Below are 24,295 nucleotides of genomic sequence, written 5' to 3' on the forward strand. Positions count from 1 at the left end.
TATCGGTCGAAAGTTTATCGAAATTTGATACGTGTAATCCCGAAGCGTGAGATTAGCATTGTATAAATAAAATAAATCTTAGCATGCTACACGAGCATATAAAACTTATATGATTATTGGATTATATATGTGATGAGGTGGACAAGGATCGGTGGGGGAATTAGTAAGGCAAACCGTCAATCGGTCGCAGGCATGTATCTAATTTAGCGAAATAATCTCTATAATCGTGTACGTCCTAATATCGTTTTAATAAAAATTATATCGATGCTGCAGGATGGGAATAAAATCGAACTTGCTTTATTTTTTTAGACAATTTCTTTTCGCCCGATTTTTTGTACAATATGTGGATACGTGTATACGAATACACATGTCATAAGTGTATATATATATACATATATGGGATTCGTGTATGCACGTGAGGATGGAACGTACGCTGGCAACATGGCTGTCTGTTGACGTCATGGAACGAGGTTTGCGGTCTCCAAATTACAATATCGTTAAAACGCTCGACTCGAACGTATGGGACGGCGGGGTGGGTTGCACTGTTCACCATAGAATAATAGCTCACTGATTATATGCATTATATGGACCTAGATTGGTACGAAGCGTAATCAAATAATTGAAATAACCACACGCTACAAAGAGGAACTATACGGTATATGTAACGCGATTTTCTGAAGCCGTTTCACCGTCCGCAACGCATAAAAAGATTAGTTATTTAAATCTGTATAAACACATCCATCGTTCTGACGGAATCGTGGACGATCGAAAAAATTAACTTCCTCCAATTCCCTCACTCCGTGGACCAGATTTGTCCCGCGGTATAAGCGATAACAGAAAAAAAGGACCGATTTTTAGCGATTTCTTCCATCCACATGGTTGCATTTGGGAAAAATATCTCTCTGTGCAATAATTGCAGCACAGAAACGACTGAAAAAAGGGATGAGAATTCAAAGGGGCTATTTTTTTCTTCGATATCTCGAAAATAAATGCGCAGTGCACAATTTCCGATTGGTTCGGAAATTCGATCGGTACGGAAATTTTCCAGAATTCTTTTTTTAATTGAGGCCCCTCTCGGTGGTTCACTTGTCGAAAAAATATGTGGATATTACGTTCCTCGGTTCTCAGCCTTGAAACATACGGGCTACACATTGCATAGGATGATTTTTTGGTGAGGCGCCACGAAGACGAAGCCAAAAAGACGCGGTATACGGACGGACGGATGGAACGTTGGCTTTGAACTCATTCTTTTATTTCATTCCGAGGTAATTTTAATATTATCCCTCGAATTATGAGGGCAGTGGCGTTTCGAGTTCCCACACAATCTCAATTATGTGTATAAGCTATATGTATATACGTTCCGCACCTTATGTACAGTTTCGGCTGCGGCACAAGGTATAACTTATAAATGTATATATGTATATATATATATATACACAGACGTACCTAATGCCGAACGATCTATAGAAGGATAGAAAGATTTCGGTGGATGCTCAGAATAAAGGAGATGGAAGGATAGAAGGACTGGTAATCGCAGCTTCCACCTTCGCCTCCTCCACTTTTCTCTATTTTCTCCTCCCCTTCCCACCACCCCAACAACGACTCGAATCTCCGATTCGGTCCACACATTACACGTGGCTATATGGTACGTTGTACGCGACTCCACATGTATATAAAACCTGCATCTGCTATTCCGAAACTATGTGTAAAGTACATACACAGATAGGTAACGCGTATATCTGACTTCTTCACCTACCGCTGCATCCCTAGATCCTCGAATTATATACCGGAGCGGTCCTGACTCGAATTTGAAACTGTAAATTCATACGAGGCGAAGCCTGTATAGCTTTGATCCTAGACGTGGGTTATTACCATGCAGATAATATACAACACCCACGAATACGGAGGTGGAAATCACTGATTTAATTACCACGTAGCTGCAGTTTCGGGTATTTTTTTTTTTTTTTTCTTTCTAGCGAAACTACGGGGAACGAATACGAGTGATGGAAATCGTTGAGACGTTCTCATTCGGTCATCGAATCCGCATCCGCTAACGCATTTATACACTCGGATAATATAGAGGACAGGGCGGTAATGTATTCATGTACGTACGTCGTACACGACTGCTTGGGATATCATGTCAGTTGTGTAGCTGCTTGTAATGACAGCTCGATGCGATATTGTACCTTGTGGATGACTATAATATCCGTGTTCTGCATATAGGCGGATATAAGTATATATATATATATGTGTATATAGCCTAGGTCTAGGTATATACGATGTACGGTACATACGTATACATACGTTCTGACATATCGGTATTACATAATACGATACGTGACGTTGGAAAACATACTTGCTGGTCATCCTGATGTAGGCATATAGAGGAAACCTTTAACATCTGGGCATCTACACAAGTGCATAATGTACATACTACCTGTTTATAAATTTAACATGAACTCATATCCACGAGTACGTAGGATCCCCTGAATTATTATAGATTATTCATATTTTCATCTATTTTCATCCATCTGATCGTGTGATCTTTCGAACGACCATGGACCATTTTTCTAAATCTTCCATAAAATTTATCTGAGTCTATACGAGTGGGGGAGGGTCCTTGAAAAAGTCCTGTGTTCCCGATCCCTCGAAATCTTCTTAGAGTCCGATGAAGTTCTTTCAACCCCATTAATTTCTCTATTCATAAAATCTCATTAGATATCGCTTAGTTTTATGGAATTTTGAAAATCTGAAGCAATTCCAATAGAATGTACTTCGAAATTTTGGAAATTTGAAAGTTCTTTCTACCTAAAATCAGCGAAATGATATTTCGAATGGGAAATCATCGTATGAATAGGCCGAATGAGGATCGATATCGGAAATGATGAGGGAAGGGTTGTATCGAGCATTTTCGAAAAATAAATTAAATAAGACCGCGCTGCAGGATTCGGTCGATAATTTAGCAACTGTGGTTCATCTGGGCTGGGGATTTAAAGCCGACAACTACGGCTCGTGACGTCAGATGCTTGGTGAAGTAAAATTTTCTGTCTGCCCATCGACGTGAGGCACGTTGTGCGACTTTCTACCGAATACATTCGCAGAAGCCGGCTCACTGGGAACCAGATACCAGGTATTTAATAATTTTCTCAACCAATTTTAAAATCCTTAAAAATCTCGCTATCTCCAAATTTGAAAGCCCATTAATTTTGAGCCGTGGGAAATTAATATTTCTCTAAAATATGTGGAGGTTCGTAGACCAAGGGCTAAATCTGTCCTCGACGTTCTGCTGAGCGAATACGCTATTTTTAGATGAGGCAAAATTAGATGCGAGGCTCCCACCTAATCTGTAAAATTAATTAAAACTGTCCAAGGATCATTTGACACAAATAAATTGCAGTAGGTTGATATTGTAGGTTAGATTGTGTTTAGGTTAAAAATGCATCGAGCAGACCACGTATTTTCGACGTCGTTTATCGTACAAGTCGTACGATGGCAGCACGCTACGACATTCCACAATATCAGCCTCCCTCTGCTCCATCGAAATCCGGGATGTGTCCCCCCCCCAACGTCGCGGGTTCGAATCCCGCACTGAATGGGAGAGAATTTTTTTTTTTTTTTTTTTTTTTTCTGAATATTTCATCTCATCTCCAAATTTTTATTCAATAAATTGTGAATGAGTTTCGATAGATGTATATATGTTTTACGTTTGTGAATAATTTTAATTTCATCAAACGGTTTATTAGACGAAATTCAAACGAAGATGAAAATCTTTATTCTGTTGATATATATATTTTTTTTTCTTCATATTTATTCGAGAATATTAACATAACGATCACCATCGAGAATATTTTCCTTCTCTTTTTTTTTTGCGCGAAGGAAGGATGACGACGGCCATTATTATAATTCAAAGATCTCCGAGTGTTTTTGCCGCGGTAAGAAATAATATACGTATAGGTATAGAGTAAAAGGCGAAGAAGAGAATATACGTATATATACACGCCGTAAGTCTGCGGAGAAGAATAAAGAAGAAGAGGAAGAAGAAGAAGAAGAAAAAAAAGTTGTCCACATTTTAACCGCTCCTCGAGGCGCGGCCAAGAACCGCGAAGAGGATACCGAGCTCCGTAGGACGCGTACCACCGAGACGAAGACTCCGGGTATCCTGAATCGAGTACGAAAACGGCGTTACACACAGAGGGAGTTTACAACTCCTCGGACGAGAACTTGACGGCGGGATTGGCGGCCTCGGGCACGGTTGCGGATTCACGGCGTGATGCCGGTGATTCGTGAGCGTGATGCCCAGTAATCGGTTACTCTTGCCCGCCATATTCCGCCCCCATCATCGCCGAAGACCCCGTCCGCTATTTCGACGAAGTAACAGCAACGGCAGCAGCAGCGGCAACCGGCAGCTATAAAAGCCTTTAGGGGCGATTCTCTCCTCCTCGCGCTCGCCCGGGACCCCGTAACAGCTTCGCCTCCTATTCGCTCCTTACGCAGTTTCATCGTTTTGATATCACGGACCATAACGCGGCTCCGAGTTTGTAACAACGCGGCTGCAATCTCGCGCATAAATACAGGAATTCGTTGATGCCGCGCCCGTATTAATATAATTATTTACCGCGAGCTAGCTGCGAGCGAATGATGAGCCGGCGAACGGACGACTGCGATGATCGTCGCCTCGAGCACTTCGCGTACCGCTCGAAACTCCTTGTTTTTCCTTTTTTCTTCTTTTCTTTTTTCTTCCTTTTGTATTTTTTTACTTCAACTTATTCTTCGAGGATCATCGTCCGTAATACACAGATGTGGTGTACGGGGTGGGGGCCGCGCGATCATCATTTACATGTGATTTTGTTGGCACGCGGGGGTAAGCGCACAGCGATATTCAGGAAGAGAAAATCGAGAGAGGGGTGGGGGATATGTATATCTTCGTCGGGGAGAGGGACGCCCTTGCAACGCCGGGGCAAACGGATTCTAAATGCCGCGACTACCACGGAAACGATTCTCCAGCCAATTTGCCTCTAATGACAAGGGGACTCCTCCGTGCCCGCGGTGCGTTCAACCGCGGACAGCAGGAATGTTGGCTGGAATTAAACAGAATAAATTCGTAAATCGATAGAATTATAAACACCGGCCGTTCGTTCGATCCATCCTTCGATGCGAAATTTTGTGTACACGATCACCGCGGAAAAAACGATCCTAATTACTTTAGCATCGAGGATCTATTTTTTCTTTTCTGAACAAAATCCTTATTTCCGATTCGCTGAATTCGAATCCGATGTTCTCAGAATGGCACCGAAGAAGGTCGAGGAACCGGAGAAGAAGCCATTGATCGGACGTGTCGGTACCAATCTGAAGGTTGGGATCGTCGGGATACCGAACGTCGGAAAATCGACGTTCTTCAACGTCCTGACGAAGAGTCAAGCCGCTGCTGAAAATTTCCCGTTTTGTACCATCGATCCAAATGAAAATAAGTATTCTCTTGCCTCATATATTATACATATACGAATCCCGATACATAAATTATTCTCATAGAAGACAAATGAAAAAGAATCTGTGGTATTTTCTTTGTTTCCGACATTCAAAACCGATTACGATCTCAAAAATTTCGTCTCGACACCTTCGTGTAATTATTTCTCCCCCGAACAATGTGCGACGTTGAATCGAAGCGGGGGAAATTTTTCCCCAAGTCCGAGGAGGACGAAAAATTTTCCACCAACAGTTTGGTGATCACCAATAAAAAGTATCTCAACAAAATCAGAGGTTACCCGACCGTCGCGAGTTCCGCTTCGTCCTGGCCACCGCCTAAACTGAATCGGTGTCCTAAGGCGAATATCTATTACGCTTTCAACGAGGACGCGAATCCTTTCACTCGCGTTTCCGAGCTAGCCGACGGCGCGTGCGATTGCGCGACTCCTGAAAACGTCGAGCCTCATTTTCCCGCCCCTTCGGATCCTTTCGTCGTCCGCGATCCTTACGGCGGAGACGAGGCGAGGTACAAACAAGTGGAAACCGAGCCAGCCTGCTTCGCGATATTCGGTAAGCCGGGCCTGAACACCACCAGACTCGCGAAATTGATAGCCGATCATTGGAAGTGCGTAATCGTTTCCCCGGAGATTTTACTGCGCGAAGAAATCGACGCCAAGACCGACAAGGGTCGTTGGATGAAGGAGGTTCTTAGAACGGGGCGAAGCCTCGGTCCCGAAATCATCATGAATTTGATAGAGTCCCGACTCGGCGCCAGGGACGTTTCGCACAGAGGATACGTCGTCGAAGGTATACCGCTTATCCCGAACGATCCGGAACTCGATTATTCCGCTTATCCCGTAGCACCGTCGGACCGCGACGTCACCACCCCCTGTGGTTCGGCGGATTCGTTCGACATCGGCAAACGTTCGGTCGACGACGATGACGAAAGAACGAAGAGGAGCGATCCGAGTCTGACGAGCGATACCTCCGACGACGACGAGACGAGCGAAGGATCGGTACGATCGATCGGTTCCGGAAGTTCGAAAAGTTACGACCTGGCCAGAAACCCGTTCGCTACCGATTCCCTCCGCATGATACTCCGCGACGATTATCAATGGGATATCGGTAACCAGATAGACGAGATGTTCACCAATTGGCCGATAAAACCGAGCGTTATCGTATACGCGATTTGTCCGGAACCGGATGTCGTCCGCAGGCGTGGTCAGTTCCGGCTCGACCCCCGAAACGGGGTAACAATCGACTCCGGCCTTTTGCAGGGTAGTGTAAACGGGACGCGGTTACGCGCTGCTTCCTCCGAGGACCCCTCGGGGATGAAAGGAGATGAAACCGAGTGGCGGGAGCTGTGGCAGGAAATAATCGACGAGGAAAGCCTCGTCCAAGGAGATGCGAGAAAGCATCTGGTCACCCGAGTGTCGGACATGCGAAGGAACGTAGAAATCCAATGCAAGATATTCGAAAAATACGCTCTTCCGCGCATAGAGAGCCGCGTGCTCGATCACAACCCCCAAAATGTGATCCGCGTCGACGGGAGGACGTCCGCTGTGAAAATGTTTCAAGTCGTTCGAACTCGACTGCGAACTTTGCCGTTGCCCAGAGTTATTTTACCGAAAAAAATGTCGGACCTTGGCCCAGGTTCGTCGATCAGCGGCGAGGATACTCCCGTTTCTTTCGACGAAGACGAACTTTACGACGGTATGAGCAACGAGGAGGCTTTCAAAAAATTATCGAACGCAGGAGTCGTGGCTCAGAAATATCCGTGGAGATTGTCTCGGTGGAAATTTTTTTGCCCGGTGGCTCTGACCGGAGGTAGAAAAATCGAGGGGAGCGCGAGACACGCGGTCAGATTCATGAGCAGGTTGTATTTTCTGTCGAGTTTCGGGGCTGCCGAAATTTTCATAGAAAATCCGCGACCTTTTCTCACGTCGCCCAATCCGAAACCGATTTGCAAGATACTCGTCTGCGGTCCAAAGTATTCCGGAAAATCGCGGCTGGCAGAATTTTTGGGACAGACTTACGGAGGCAGGGTTCTCGATCCGCGCGCCATAGAAAATCGGGAAATCGATTTCCGGCGTAATCGATTGATCCGCAACGCGATCGACGACGCGGTGGACGACGTTATCGAGGAAGTAACCGACGATATGGAGGCCAGGAGAGAAGCTCGGGAAGCGACGAGAATCGCTTGCCTCGAAACGTGGCGTCGCGAGGCTCGATCGGTAGCCAAAAAGCTATTTCACATTTTCGAAAACGATCCCGAAGTGATCGAGAAACGAATCGAAGAACTACGGGACGAGATAGAGACCTACGATCTAACGCCCTTGTGCCTCGATCCGGAATTGCGCGATCGCGTCTCTCGCGACGAAAATATTCTGACGGACTTTGCGCCAACAGAATTAAAATCGGTAGAACCACCTATTCCCGAAGTGACCGAGCATCACCCGGAAGTTGCTGAAATTTTAATGGAACGAACTCGAGAAGCGCGACAATCGGCGATCGAACTCAACGCCGAAGAAACGAGCCAATTACTAGCGGCGAATTTGAACGCCGCGCAAACGGCGCCGAATTTATTCGGACTCGAAGAATCGGGATGGGTAGTCGACGGGATGTACGCGGACGTCGACTTCCTAGAGAAACTCTTGGAGAAGAACGTGAAAATCGAAGAGATTCTCGTCATCCGCGAGGACGAACCGTACGCTCATTTGACCGAAAAGTGGCGGCGGTATCATCGCGCCAGATTCGCAGAAGATTCCGCTGACGACGAAGAAGATGACGTTGGCGACGATGCCGAAAGTATTTCCTCTCATTCTCCGATCCCATCGGAATCGGAGGAAGTCGAGCTCGCGAACTACTTGGAAACGATTCGGCGATTCGACGCCGATTCGAAAGCGATGATCGACAAAGCTCGTGAATTTGGATTGAGAATCATCGACTTGAAACTTTCGACCGCAAAATTTGACCTCGAAAATTACGCGAAACAAAAAATCGAAGACCACTATCGCCCCGGCGCTACGATTATGACCGACGAAGAGAAGGAAAGAGAAGCTGAATACGTCTACGAATCCGAATTCGGCGAGGAACTCGACGAAGAGGAAGAAGAAAAAACGGCGAGGAGCTCCTTGCCGTCGAGAGACCATAGTCGGTACGGCGATACCGGAGCGTATTGCCCTGTAGCACTTGGTCGTCACAACGTTCTGTGGAGAGGAAAAGAAGAATTCTCCGCTGTCTACATGGACAAAATTTATCTTCTATCCAGCCAAAACGCTCTGGAGGATTTCGTAGCCGATCCCCGTGAATTTTTGCCGATCACGAAGCCTCTGGACTCCGTTCCCCCCCTCAAGGTTTCCGTGGTCGGACCAACCGGCGCCGGAAAATCTACTTTGGCCAACGGAATCAGCAGGGAATACGGCCTGGTCCACGTTGACGTTCGGGAACGATTGGATCGGTACCTGAAAGACCCGAAAAATCACGAAGGTGTTTTTGAAAATGGAGAAGAAGCTGACGACGTCGAAGACGAATCGATCGTTCGATCGTTCGTTAGAAAATATAAAACGGAGGGCGCATCGCTGCCGAAAAAAATCCTCGAGGAATGTTTGCTGGACTTTTTTCAACCCGTTTACAGCTCCGTCGGTTTGGTGTTGGATAATTTTCCCGCTAGCTCGTACGACTCCGAGGCGGCTTGCGAAAATTTCGCGGTACCCGAAGTGGTCATCGAACTCGTCTGCAGCGTCGAAGAATCGCGGAGCAGAGAGACCGCGAAATTGTTCGACGCTTGGCGGAAGGAACGGGAAGAGAGGAAGCGCTGCGAAGAGGAGAAGTTCGCGGCCGAGGTGCGAGACGTTACAGAAAAGAGGGAAAATTGGGTCGCCAAAATGATGGAACGGCACAGGAGACAGAGACGAGATAATTCGCTCTCCTCCGATGAAAATCTTAACGACAAAGATGCGGAAGCGGAGAAGGAGGAGGGGACGAGGGAACGAGACTCCTCTTCGAACGGTAGCTCAATTTTACGAGATTCTTCGATTGGGGGAAAAAAAATGTTCGTCGACTCCAGTGGATCCGGTGATTCTATACGAAATGAACCGGATGATACCGAAGCTGAAGAAGACCGATTGGAGCTTCTGGAAAAATCTTTGGCCATTTTTCCAGACCCCGTGAAATTCGACGATTGGGAAGATCCCGATGTAGTCGAAGAGCGTATACGGCGAGAAGTCGATGCGGATTACGATTCGGGCGTGAAAAAATTAGTCGGTGCTCGAGCCGTTTTCGAGGAACGTTCCATACCTTGGATAGAACTAGACGCCGAGGGAAACGAATCCTCCGTACTAACATCCGCGTTGAAACTCCTCGATCCTTATTTCTTCCGGAACGCTTCCGCTCTCGAGTTCGCCCACGAGGTCGATCCGGAAACCGCGGAAAAACTCTTGGACTGCGGCTACTACTTTCTGAGCACGTTCGGCCGTTATTGTCCCGTGCAAATGTACGAGGCCAGAATACCCTTTCAAATGTACTTACCGGCCGAAGAAGCCGGTCAGATCCACCCGGTGGTACACCGCGACTACGTTTATTTCGTAAACGGAAAGTACAGATTGGACGCCTTTCTGGATGACCCTTTGAAATACCTCAGCCGGGACTCGTCCTCCCCTCTGATTCCAGCTCGCGTCGCGATCATCGGTCCGCCAAAGTGCGGCAAAACTACTCTGGCCGATCGTTTCGCTCGCGCCTACGGCATGACGTCCATCACTAGGGGTCGAGCGCTCAGAGATGTGCTGAAAAATTTCGGCTGGACGGAACTGGCGACTCTGACACTCGCTCATCTCCGAGGTGGTCACACCGCCCCTGACGAATCGATCGCCAGAGCCGTGGAAATCGGCGCTATGGATTCTCGTGGCGCGTCTCAGGGCTGCGTTTTCGACGGTTTCCCGGAGAATCGATCCGAATTCGAGGAGCTCGCTATGCTCGGTATTCAGCCGATGATCGTGGTGGACTTGAGAGCGGATCTCGATTTTTGTCTCAGCTGTTCGGCTCTGGATCATCAAGCGTTGAGCAAACCTCCCCGTTATTCGCCCCGCTATCTTTCTCACCGTTACGAAGAGTGGGAAGAGGGGGCTGAAAATTTTCGCCAATGGTTGGGCAAGTACTCCCAGAATGTGGTGCCCGTCGACGCGACGGCTCAAAAATTGGCCGTCTGGTTACGGGCGAACGATGAAGTTTGCTCGAGATTTGAACGCGTGAAAAAATACATTCGCGAAGCCGACTTCGAGAAGGCTCACTCGTTGACCTACCTGTGCGTCTCTCCCTACGAGTTCAGGGAAAGACAAGGGATATGCGAAGCTTACTGTCCGGTTTGCCTGTCCTCCGATAAAGTCCTCGCGACGTCCGGCGTTCTTCCGGACCACCGAGGTATGGTGCAGTACGGGGAGCATTATTACTGGGTCTGCGACTCTCACCTTGACCAGTTTTTCGAAGATCCGTCCGCGATTCTATCGTCGCTGAAGAACGTCGAGTTGCTCGAATTTCGGCCGGAGATTGTCGACCGGAAAATCGACGCGAATCACGCCTGTTTGTCGAGGAGACTCAAGGCTTCGGGATTTTGCCCCGTGGACTACGTGGACGACCTTCCCCGGCGACGTGTCGTTCGGGGCCTGGAAACGCTCGGCGTTATGTTCAAAAACGGGCTCTACCTGTTCTGCACGTCCCGATGTCGCGACAAATTTCTCAGCCAGCCAACGAAGTACGCCGAAGTCGAGATGAAATTCACCAACAGTTTGCCACCGCTGAAAGTGAAGAATCTCCCGAATCTCGGTTTTCTCGAGCAAACCGTGGCCGCGTTGGTTGTTCGCGCCGTTAACGAGGTGGGAAAATCGCGCGACAAATTGCCCGGCATGACACCCGAGGTATCGGCGGCGATCCGCGTCGGCGTTTACCTCAAAATTCACAACACCGATGCCGATCCGAACGAGTCGGCGGTCTACGAGGAAGTTCGGAGACGCTTGGACGCCAGACGACGCATAATCGATACCGCGATTCGTAACGCGAAAAAAATTATCAACCCATTCGTCTCATTCCCCCCGTGCGACAGAATCCCACCCCGCTGCTCCGCACCTCGTCGAACCTCCTCGGCTTCCCTGACCCCCGATCGGTCCCTAGCTTCCTCCTCGACGCCGTACTTTGAACTCGGGGAATTCAGCCACAGATCCTACTACGGCGAATAACAATCTGTGTGAAGTAATTGCATGAAATATGGGTATTTTTCTAGACGTGCGGAAAACCTTTTTGTTTATTTATTTATTTTTTTTTCTCCTCTTCATTTTCACGGTGCTTCTGACCATTTTTTATTTTGTTAAAGCAAGTCGTGTGCCAGTACCGGATGCTCGTTTCGATTATTTGTGCGAGTACTTCAAGCCCCTGAGGTGAGTGAATCAAGTAAAAAAAAACGATGATAATCGCTAATTAAATTCCACATCCATTTTACCCCGACGAATCGCGTTACGGTAGCGCGCTACGAGAGCGGTTGGGCGCGCGGTTCGGTTCGGTTTTCCGGGGGGAGGGGGAGGTTGAGAAATTTTACGTCCGCAAGCCCTCTCTCGTCGAGGAAACCATTCGGAATAACTGGTGAAATTTCCATACGTCTTGTCCTTTATATTCGACCGACGGTAGTACCGGGACACGTGATCTGCAATGCAGATGAACCGGATTTCGCCGCTGAAATACTGACGCACCCCAAAATACATCCAACCCTCCCCCCCCCTCGACTCTCGCAACGCGCTCGCCTTTATACAAATATATAACCGCCGACTCGAGCCGCGACTAAACTCGGCAGTCGATTTTTATAGATTCCACGCGTTTCCTCCTTACTTTCGTTTTTTTTTTCTTCTTCTTCTTCTTCGCTCGACATCGCTGCTTTTTATCGTTCAAAAAGCTCGAAACCCCAGCGCAATATTCCGACTCCTCGTTACCCAGAGATTTATAGTCGAACGAGGAGTAGTTCCGTCTACCAGATCTAAATTATTTTCAAATAATTTTTTTTTTTTTTTATCAATTTACCAGGATTCGATGTAAGTTAGAAAATTCGTTAAAAACGCGAAGTTTTCGTATTACGATTCAGCCACCATGTGCGAAATTGGCAATCGCGTGCAGTACGCCGGGTTGGAATTATATCGCATCGGCCGCACCCGTACGAAGAAACGAGAAAAGCGCGGAGGTTTTGGTAGCGCGGGTGCGGCGCCGGGCGTCGTTCGCAGCCATCGTAGGGCTCTGGCAGGGGGTGAAAGGGGGGGATGGCGTTCGCGCTCGGCACGTGTCTACCGAAGTCGCCAGACTGTGATGAAAGCCCCAACTAATGTGCCCTTCATGGCCCACACGCCTCTCTTCAAAGGCTAATTGTTTAATGAGACCAAGATTAGCATTTAAATACACCTCATTGTCACCCGTGGGGGTCGTTTATATTCTCCCTACTCTATTTGCTCTCCTCTCCCCTCCTGCATCACCGTCTCCTTCTCTCTATTGAGCTTTTGTACCCGACGAGCGTTAATACGCGCCGACGTTTGCCCCTTTGATCCCGCAGTCCACGCGAGCAACGGATGACGTGCGATTTTCACGCTGTCCGCACGAAACCGTCTCCGTTGCTTTTGTGGAATGTGCGGAGAAAAGTTTGGAATTTTATGAATGAAAGAAAGAAAAAAAAAAAAAACCAACAAAATTTTCTTCAATATTTAGCAAAGTCCCGGGATTTCTCAACGTCGTCGATATCGCTGGACTCGTTAAGGGTGCGGCTGAGGGTCAGGGTTTGGGAAACGCTTTTCTCTCCCACATCAGCGCCTGCGATGCAATTTTTCATCTATGTCGTAAGTCGATTTTCAAATTAATTCGAACATTCGGATTTATACGGGTTATACTATATTTTATGGGTGCGTCCGTCAATTCGGTAAAAAAAGAAAAAAGGAAAAATTTCCTCCGTCAATATTTTATGCAAAAATGTCTCCGGTACTTCGGGGAAAAAAAAGAGCTACGTACGGTAAAGAAAAACTGAACGGAATTAAACGCAAAGTTTCTTCTCAAAACAGCAGCTATGCAATTTTCGGCGGATGAATTTTTCATTTCGCTTTTGCGCAACCCACGAAGTATAACGATAATCTATACCCTGCACAATTTCAGTCTACACTCCTAGAATTATCCTCGAGGTCTTCCGCAAAGCTATCCCGTGTACGAGTGTAAAGGTTAAATAAAGATAATAAGAAAAAGAAAGGTAAGAGACAAAAGGAACAGATAGAGAGAGAAATAAAGGATATGGAAATGAAAGACGTGGCGCCTAGGAGTTACGTACTAAAGAAAAAAAAAAAAAAAAAAGAGAAAAGAGAGAAAAGAAAAAATATGAAAGCATGGCTGAATATTCAAGCATGTTTTCCCGTGTCGCAGGCCCTTCATTAGACAATGCTAAGAGACGTCCACCTATAATAGGTATGTCAGGTATGTTGCGCGCTCCTCGAACTCGAAATATAGTAGTACGGAGTCGCTCGTATTACAAACGGCACACCCATTTTTTGCTATTAGCATATAATACGAGTCCGCAATGTCTGATCGACCGATATATACACAGCTTACACAACATCGCGAGTTTAATTTTATAATGACACCGTGTTTGCGTCATCGTAATATCTTTATAATTTATGTATAACAAACAAATTAATAGTAATTACGTAAAATAACAAGATACGTGTACAGCATAAGGTCGTCAGTGTACTTGGAAATGAGTTATGAAAATAATTCGACGTTTCTATCGATCTATCGGATCATATTCTTCTCGATTGATTCCTATTATTATTATTTTTCTTCGTCCGACGATATCCATTATGCGAAGCTATACGGGAATGCAGGGATACAATTATAATGGAAACGAGATAATTGTTTCCACTGCATCGGTCATTTTTGCCGAAGTTGAACCGAGGTGTAATTTTTTTGTTCACTCTTCTTTTTTCTCATTCGAATCCAGCGCACAAACGCGGTAGGCGATTGAATAAGTAATGACGAAATTTCTTGCCATTAGCGAATGCGAGTATATCGCACCAGGTAACGCGTGGTGAAAAATACGTATTTCTCAGGTGCTGTAATTCACGTTATTTCACCCTATCAACTTTATCTGATATTTTCTCTCCCGTATACGTATGTATATATATATATTCTCCCTCCGACGCACTTTCTCGCGTCTTACTTACCGCATACCTTATTCGGCATTAAACGAAACGCGGGAACGACGAACGGGTCACAAGAACCCCGTGATCGCTCAATCGATGGAAAAAAATAAACGCCCTTAATTGTTTCCGCTTAATATCGAAATAATGGAGATCCGTAGGATCTCGCGTCGCGTCGAACACTACGTTGCGTTTGAATTGCAGGAGCCTTCGAGGACGACGACGTCACTCATATAGAGGGCGAGGTTAATCCCGTGAGAGATTTCGATATCATCAGCGAGGAGCTCAGGCTCAAAGACATCGAGTTTCTCAACGCCCACCTAGAGAAACTAGAGAAATTAGTCGTCAGAGGGAACGACAAGAAATTAAAGCCTGAATATGTAAGTATCACTAATCTGCATTGTTTTTCATCCCATGTAACCGAGTAAGTGATTCCTCTACGGTCCGATACACCTAAACGATCCACGAGAGAGAGAGAGAGAAAAACGTGTCATCTCATCGTCTATTGTTCACCTCAATGTTCGCCTCGATACTCCCACCACCACCGCATTTACATTGTTCAAATTATACACGCGCTCCACCGAGACGTAAAATATCGTCGTTATATCTCATAACCGATCTCCTCGTATATCTCGTGAAACGATCTCTACCGCAAACAGAATTTACGGCCAATCGTCGTCCGATTTTTATTCGCTATTCCTCGACGAATCAACGAACAACCGAACGACGACCGTTTGCCAAATAAATTCTACGGGGGATGAAGCTCGAAATATTATTTGATATTTTTTAATGAGAGAGAGGAGAAAAAAAAAAACAAAACAAATTACGCAGATCGAAGTTAAACGGCCTAATACGACGGCCTGCAGGAATTGTTGTATTGTATATATATACATATACACGTTTGGTAAATGTTGCAGTTCACGAACGCGGCGGGAGGCGTGACTTGCGGACACCTCGGTAGAAAGCTCGTCTAAAAGATAATATATAATACAAAACGAAGTCCCGACAAGACGCCATGCTGAGATTTCACCGGTACCCCGGCCGGGGCACCCGATCCTATTATCGCTTGTTAAAAATTCCCGAACACCAAACGCGTACGTCCCGCAAGATGATGGAATTTTATCGATCGCTTTTCCTTTCCTTTCTTTTTTTTGTTTTTTTTTTTTTTTTATTTTCGGTATACTACGGATATCAATTTCCATCGATTCGTAGCGGTTGCACATATATGTGTATACATACGTTTGGTTTTCGTTTACATACGCGCGATAAAATAAACTTGCGCTTTATATATACAAAGCTTGTTATTGTCATTTGAAAAATAATGTAATGTATAACAATTTCGCTGCTCCCATCGATCCGATCTGAGATACGGTATCTCGCGGTGCGTAAATTGCATCGCGGAAGAACGGGTTATCGCGTCGTGTCTTGGAGCTTCAGAGAGAGAGAGAGAGATAGAGAGAAAAAAAATAAAAGGGTGAATAAATTTTTTTTTTTTTCACGTAGCATTCAATTTTCGTAAAGTGAACGACTCGTGATGATAGTTCTCCCTGGATATGTATATATATACCTACGTAAATATGCCCGCAAATGGAGATCGATTGCGTGCACACCCCGTAGGTTTATAGATATATATGCCCGCGACTCGAACGCATTTTCCATCGCAGCCGCATTTTTTAAATTTTCTCTATTTTACCCCACAAACAAATCCGACGATCAGCTGATCGATGAACGAAAATCGATTCCATTATTCCTTCGAAACGACGAGCGAATGTCCGATACGTCGATGCAGTTAACGAATAAATGAGAACAACCGTGTTCCTTGACGAAACTCTGTACGCGTGTACGGGTAACCAATTAGTGCGAACGCAATTGAAGAAATTTTTACGGTCAAGATGCCAATCGGCTGCAAACGCGGCTGCGGCTTCGTTTTCCTCCGATCCTTGCCGCGCCACCGGTTCACTCGTAATACATCCACGCGTAGCTCTGCCTGTATTTGAAAATAAAAGAAAAAAAAAAATTGTAAAAACTTTCAACCGATTGTGCGGAAGAACTCTAAACTGCCGAGGTTTCTGAGTAAAGGGGGGGTGGTTTCAGCCCGTTAGTTTGCCGATTGATTTCTTCTAGGAAAATTACCTCCTGCAGCCGTATAACTCGCTTCACGCGCTACACCACCGTAGTTTTATTTCCTCGCGCAGAGATAAGAGAAACAGAAGGGCGTAACCCACGAAAAAGTCAGGAGTTGCGATGTTAGCAAAAAGCTAGTTTGACGAATACGAAGTAGAATTGAGTTTTTAGTTGTCACGTGTAAATCCTATCATATATGTATCTGTGTAAAGAAAAATGTGTGCAGAAATTTTGAAAACTGAAAGCACGTAGATATATATATGTATACCGCACCTCGGAAATTACACCGCTCCAAGCTATCGATCTATACAATTTCGCTAGGTGATTCGGTGGAACGAGCGCGAAATGTAAGTAGCCTGCGCAGCAATTTTTTTTTTCTTTTTTTTTTTTTTGGCGCTCGGAGTAAATTCGTGTAAAAAGTAACCTTCGCGTGTACGTGTGTAGGTACGTAAGAGTCTTCGCGGATGGTTTAATGGAGCGCTTCTGAGGAAAATAACAGTAATATAAGAATTGAACTGCGGTTATATGCGACGATCGGTTGAGCTTTAAACAACGTCTGTAATATGAAAAATCGTACGGCACATAATTTGCTCACGACACCGCTCGGACCGTTTCATTTTTTGAAACGATCCTCTCCGCTTCATTCTGCAATTTCGAATAACTGATTGAATAATTTTCGCCCCTACAGGAGACCTTGCTCAAGGTTAAAACTACTCTGGTGGACGACAAGAGGCACATAAGGTTCGCAGATTGGAGCGCGAATGACGTGAGTATTGCGTTCTGGTTTTTTCTTTTTCTTTTCTTCTTTGTTGTTTTTTTTTTTCTTGTTTTGTCGGATATAATGATTTCGGAGCGTTTTTACTTCCGCAATTTCGTTAGCGCACATGGACATGAAAGGGTGTTTTTGCACGCGATGTAAACGGCCGGTATAAAAAAAGGAAAAAATTAGCGTAACCAATTTAAGTTTTCCCTTTTCCTGTACACCATGCTGCAGCTGATACACATAGCCAATTGACTATTTTAAAAACACGATAAGTACAACGTAGCAGTAAATTTAAATTGACTTCTTGCTAAATCGTACCGAGGCACCGCAGCGAGAGCTGTTATAAAAAGGAAAAAGAAAAAAAGGGAAAATAAAGTGGAGGAAATTAAATTGAAAAAATTCCCGCAGAAGTCTAGGAGTGGATATTCAAGTTCCATGAAAACATACCGAGAACAAAATTGTTCTCGCTAAACTTATAAATTGAAATAAAAAGTTGTAAATTTTTTTAAATCTATCCATGCGAATCTCTGTAAACGTGTTGGCTCTCGGCATTAAGGTGTAAAATATTACATCTACGGTTATTGTAGAAGGTATAATGAAAAATTATCAGTAATTTATCCAGCAGGTGATGATTTCATTCTTTTTACAGATCGAAGTACTCAACAAGTACCTATTTCTTACTTCCAAACCAGTTATCTATCTGGTCAATTTATCCGAAAAAGATTATATCCGCAAGAAAAATAAATGGTGAGTTTTTTTCTCTATTCCCTTGGTACAATTATCCGTTAATCAACGACGCGCGTTTGATTAGACGAAGATTCTAATTAATGAAAATTGAAAACGGTTTTATGTAAATTTCTTCCTTTTTTTTTTTCGTTCATCCGCAGGGGCAATTAAACCGCGTGTTCACCAACCTAATGAAAATATACGTGCGTACGTATAGACGTTTATAGTCGCGCATTAGCGGATGTATTATTCAAATGCGATTTATAGGTATCCATCCGGTTGAGATAATGCCGTGGGAATAGGACAGTTGAAAATTAAACGTTCTGTGTATGTCGCGTGGAGGAGTGAATTGCCGCTATGCATATATGTATGTACGTATGTACGTACGATGACCAATCGCGTATAGGTCGATCGTTCAGATTTCCCTCGTATCACGAATAACGAGGACAACAATTTTATTTATACCGGGACCGATCCGCGACGTATCGTGAAAAATGTAATCAGTTTTTTCGCGCCTCGATCTCGAACGAAAACGCTCAATTTTCATACGCTTATGTAAATTTTTTTTGATAAGGGTATCTCGTGCGAACGATTCGAAGCACAATTTCACTCGTCTGGTACCTACGACTCGTGTATTTTCACCAGTACCACGAGTAGTAGTAGTAGAAGTTTGTAGTAAACGTTGATTGGCCGGTGCCGGTCGTTCATCGATGCATTCGTAAGGGTGCGTCGGGTACGGAGCGACACCCCGACTGCTCCTGCGCTTTCAAACGCCCGTAACTTTTCAAAAAATGTACTCAAATTGACGAATTCCAAAGCAAAATGAAGCTTGAATCTTTTTATTTCACCACGTTTTGATTGTAAAAAGTCGCGATATTTTCCTGCCGGCGCAGATTCACTGTTTTACGATTAGGGAAAATTTAAAGCAATGCATTAGATGAACGGATCTTTTGATTCTTGAAATCGGTTTGGAAATGGGACATTTTTTTTTTTTTTTTGCAGGAGAAAAATATCTGAATTCTATGGCCTGTTTAGGGATATACATTATATATTTTTCTTTTAACTAGTTCTGGTATTAGCGGCTATCAACGACGAAAAGGTGCTCGTTTCTTCTTGAAAAAAAAAAAAAGGGAATTAATTGATTTTTTCAGGTTGATCAAGATCAAAGAATGGGTGGATAAGAATGATCCCGGTGCCGTACTTATCCCGTTCAGCGGTGTATTCGAAAACAAGATAGTCGACATGGATGACGCGGAACGTGCTAAATACTTTGAGGAGAACAAAGTGACCAGGTAAGAAAGGAGATAGCGATGCGATAAAAGAGAAAAAAAAAATTGAACGAATTTTCATACACCGCCAACTATATTAGAGTCCCTGCGAAGCAAGTTACACGGTCAAAACCGTGGGATAAAAATTTTGCAGAATCTTGGCTAAAAATTATATTGTGTATCTCACGTAACTCACATGATTCCCATAATTAGATTAGGGTTGTATTATTACTAAATGAATTGAGACCCGCGGGGTTTCTGTTGTCTTCTGTTTTTTTTTTTTTTTTTTCTGTTTCTACCAGAGAGAAGATCGTAAACGCGGTGTTGGATTTTAGTTCTTTGATGATTCGAAAGTTGGCGAAACAACGTTCGTGGTAGCGTTATATGTGCAGTTCGCAAGGTCCTAACCCCGCGACCGAGTATTAGGCTGGAAGTCGAAATCCCATGAGCTTAGGTATATAATAACGGAGGACTTTTTCCGGAGGACCTAGACTTGTATACGTATATACATATGGCCCTTTTTTATATTCTTGCCGCACGTACGCTGCCGTATATTCTATAGAACTATAAAAGTATAACTATGGCCGTTAGTCCTGGCTCATTATATTTTTTACGAACGGGCTATTCAAATTCTTGCAAAATTGCGTTAAAAAAAACTGTTTCGGACCCGCTCTCCGCCGAAGCCGCCCCGCACCGTATAATCTGAGTCGCGTCGTTTCGCAACGACGAAGATACGGGGGTATGGGGAAGTAAACGAGCGTCGAACTCGCAGGGTCACTCTTAGCCACAGGGGGGGTTTCTCGTAATACTTGCTTTTACCGAATTCTTTAAGCTCCGACATTTTCTTAAATTTTACGCCCCCCAGCCATCGCGCGTCATTCGCTCAGCTCTCGAGAAATATTTCGCTTCACGATTCCCGCGTTACTTCACTCCTTCTTCGCTCCTCTCTCCCACATACAGAGACGGTGTACACGTACACACCGAATACACGCGACCGTTTGGATACCACATGAATTTTTCAATGGGGTATAAAAAATTTAAACGAAAATCGAGGAGTCGCGTCGAAAGCCTGTAATTCCGCATTGATTTCGCATTGATTCGGCGTCGGATTTTTTCCCGGACTTTTGCGTACGTCGGGTCCGTGAATCGTACGGGCCGCGCGTGTCTCTCTGTCGTCGATCGGTTATCGCAATTTGTACGTACGTACGTACGGACCCAGAGCGGCCCAGCTGCTGCCGTTGCCGTTGCCGTTGCCGCCGTTGGTGATTCCAGTGCCAAGTAAAGTCTCAGCCCTATGGTATTACTACACGCCCCCTTTCAAATCCGCGCCAACCACGGTAACCGGTACTTTAACGATTACTTTTTCATCAATAGTCTCGAACGCTTAAATAACCCCCAACCCGCACCACCGAAGAGTAGTCTCTTCTATTTTTCCTGCCTCCTCAAATTGTAGTAATTCCGGTACACGCGTTGCCGCTATACTCAATCTGTATTGTGTACCGTGCATACCTATACAGACGACCGGTCGACCGCGAACCGACCTGAAACGGTAAACGAATACCCGACGCGCCCACAACTTTGAATCGGCATACCCACACGATCCACGGGATTTATTAATTCCGCGGTTACACCCTTTCGAATTGAAATCTCCGCGGCTACGTAGCGCTGATAAAAAAACAAAGTATCTCTCCTTCTTCTTCTTCTTCTTCTCCTTTTTTTTTTTTTGGGATCCGCAAAATCGCGCGACACTCCGAGATGTGAACCAGATGACTTGTCGCGACCCGAAGACTCCGAATCGGCGTTGTCGATCGGCGAGGGAATTTCTGTCCCGTTAAAAAAATCATGGTTTCGTATCTGTCGGTATTCGGGGGCGCGGTGGTTCGCGTAGCCATTTCTCGAGTCTATTAGCGATGACGTAATGTCCCCTAATGTGTGTAATTTTAACGAAATCACAATAGTGAAACCGATGCTTCGGCCATCTTTTCCTCCCTCCTGTCCCAATGTTCTTTCGTACACCCTCCCGCTACGCGGGATTGGGTGTCTTATATCTATGATTACGGGACAGCGATTTTGATTTATTGGAGAAAAATAATAAAAATAAATATAATAAGTACACAGGACGACGGCGCCGATTGGGCATGTGTAGCTGGTGAACGTCAAGAAATTGTGTAGCGGGTAAAAATAAGTTTCGTCGTCACGAATTCGCGTTACATCTGCTTAATTTACCGAAATCGTAGCGACGTGAAATTATATCCACACAATGCTCGCGCTGTAATGTCAAATTGAATCTAAAATTTAATTTGGAGAATAAAAAACGGAGAAATAAAAAAACCCAACGACTAGACGAACGGGTGATTTCTGAACTCCGCGCGTGGAGGTGCAGGGAGTGCGGGAGGAAGGATAATTTTTGTGGTCATGATCGGGGGGGGGGGAGGGGGGGGGGCGTCGGAAGACTACTCGGCAATCAGAGGGCGGGTTGCCACGATTTTATTTCCAGGTCACAAATCGCGGGATTTAAAGAATGGGTCTTCGAATGATAAAATTGCGCCGTTGGCTCGTCCGGCTTTATGTGTATTCCGTGAAGTCTGGGGCTCAGCTCACTGCAGAATACAGCTTCTAGGCGCGTCTACCCCGTCATTAGGAGATATTTGGCTCGAGACAATCACGTTCCGTGGACCCCATCTCTTTTTTTCCTCCCCTTCTTCGAACCCCTTCTCCCCCATCCTCCCCGTTCATCACACTCGGTCTCTCTCTCTCTCTCTCTCTCTCTCTCTCTCTCTCTCTTACACGAGTTCGGCTCGTTCCTCTTCGCAGCATCATGTATTTTTCGATCGCCGAATTATATTTATTTCATAAGAACGTGACCCTCGATTATCGTATAGTCGAGCGATTCGATGTGACGGAATGTGGTCCACGACTCTCGTCGTTTGACCTCGGAGATTTTTACTTTACTCCTCAGTCTAGAATAGCGATCACAGAAAAAAAAAAAAAAAAAAATGAATCCAATTCTTCACTCCTCTGAATTTTCGTAGCTTGATTTTGCTTTTTTCCTTTCCCAGTGCGTTGGACAAGATTATCGTCCAGGGATACAAAGCGTTACAGCTCCAATATTTCTTCACCGCTGGTCCCGACGAGGTCAAGGCTTGGACGATTCCTGTGAGTTATCTGTCTTTCGTATTTCGCTTTCGTAATTCTCACACATTTCAAATACGTTCGACGCTCCGCGATCCCCCAAGGGCTGTTTTCTGCAGCTCTCTACCTTGACTACAGTCCTTGGGATCGATGAAATATATTTACCCGCAGAAGCTTCCCAACTTTCAGTTTCCACCAGTCGCGCGGTTACCAAAAGCTGCGAGAGCCCTCGAATTATTATTGACGTTGTTGTTATTTTTTATTTTTTTTTTTTTTTTTGCTAAAATCGCATTTCAGAAAGGAGCCAAGGCGCCACAGGCCGCCGGTAGGATCCATACGGATTTTGAAAAAGGTTTCATCATGGCCGAGGTGATGAAGTTCGACGATTTTAAAAACGAAGGGTCGGAATCTGCGGTCAAGGTAGATTCTTCTCCGTTCGAGTTTCTAATTTTCTATTTTATCATGGGCAAATGAAAATATCTCGCCAATATTTTTAATTCGATACAGGCAGCCGGAAAGTACAGACAACAGGGTCGAAATTATGTCGTGGAGGATGGCGACATAATATTTTTCAAATTTAACGCAGGTGCCGGTTTAAAAGACGCGAAGAAGAAGTGATGGCGTACTTTCTTTCATTATCATGTACGCGCTGCTGGTTCATCTCTACGTCGCAACGGGTCCTGAATCGGGATATAAAATTGTTGCAAGACGTCACCGTTTGCCGATACGATTCGCCGTTAAAATATGCCCTTTTTCTATGCATGTATCTGACAACTGATTACGCAATTAAAAATAAAAATTCCTGTCGCGCTTCCAAATTTGTCAACTGCGATTTGAACGTCGAAGAGTGACGACACCTCAATCGACGATTATTTCATATAATTATGAATTACACCAAAATGACTTCCCTGGTCTCGATGAAAGCGAACTAGAGTGGACGAGAGTGAAATAAAAAAAAAAAAATAATATTCATCAAAAACGAAAAAGAAACTAGCATTTATTTATACTTTACTGTATTTATTTGAACGATCGTTGAATAAATTTTATGCTATAACCGATTACATAATTATAAATAATAAATGGTTTTTCAATAATCTCTAAACAGTATTTGGTGCTACGATCTCTGAAGAGCTTCTACTTTGGGAAAACTGCAACTGCAGATCTTGTATCACCGAAGAAGAGTGATCTACAGGTAATTCGCAAATAAATGCACAATAAGCTTTGCAGTTAACGTCGTTAAGTTTTCCATTATCGAGTACGGAACCGCAATGATCTGTACCGTTAACACGATCTGGTTCGCCAAATTGCCAAATATCGTATCCCGTCTTCGCCAATGAATCGCCGTGAATCGTCGTCCACTCACCATCCGCGTACAATTCGTGAAAACCAACGTGTGCACGTCTCCGATCCCACGAGCCAGAATGCGGCTGTGACTTTTTGTGCAAATCGCTTATCACCTCCGATTCGCCGATCGAATTTATAATCGCCAAATGACCGCCTTCTTGTTCGCACGTGCGCCTCGCTTTGTTCCAAGTTGTAGCTTGACTGTGAACTTTGTGGGCACCGATTCCGGGCGTGTATCTGTCGAAGGATTGCGTTTTTTTAACGAATTT

The 24,295-nt window shown here is 44.9% G+C and overlaps 1 protein-coding gene across 1 annotated transcript; it reads left to right on the plus strand.

The window, feature by feature from the left end:
• Positions 1 to 2,974: 2,974 nt before the first annotated feature.
• Positions 2,975 to 23,743, plus strand: LOC105690033 (obg-like ATPase 1). Its single transcript, XM_012407511.3, has 11 exons — positions 2,975 to 3,130; positions 5,283 to 5,464; positions 11,831 to 11,891; positions 13,198 to 13,325; positions 14,874 to 15,049; positions 17,482 to 17,559; positions 18,206 to 18,303; positions 19,434 to 19,574; positions 22,610 to 22,706; positions 22,980 to 23,102; positions 23,190 to 23,743. The coding sequence occupies exons 2-11, from the start codon at positions 5,284 to 5,286 to the stop codon at positions 23,298 to 23,300; spliced, it is 1,194 nt and encodes a 397-aa protein (XP_012262934.1). The 5' UTR covers positions 2,975 to 3,130; position 5,283; the 3' UTR covers positions 23,301 to 23,743.
• The last annotated feature ends 552 nt before the right edge of the window (positions 23,744 to 24,295 follow it).

This window comes from Athalia rosae, chromosome 4, assembly GCF_917208135.1.
Source record: "Athalia rosae chromosome 4, iyAthRosa1.1, whole genome shotgun sequence".
NCBI classification, from domain to species: domain Eukaryota; kingdom Metazoa; phylum Arthropoda; class Insecta; order Hymenoptera; family Athaliidae; genus Athalia; species Athalia rosae.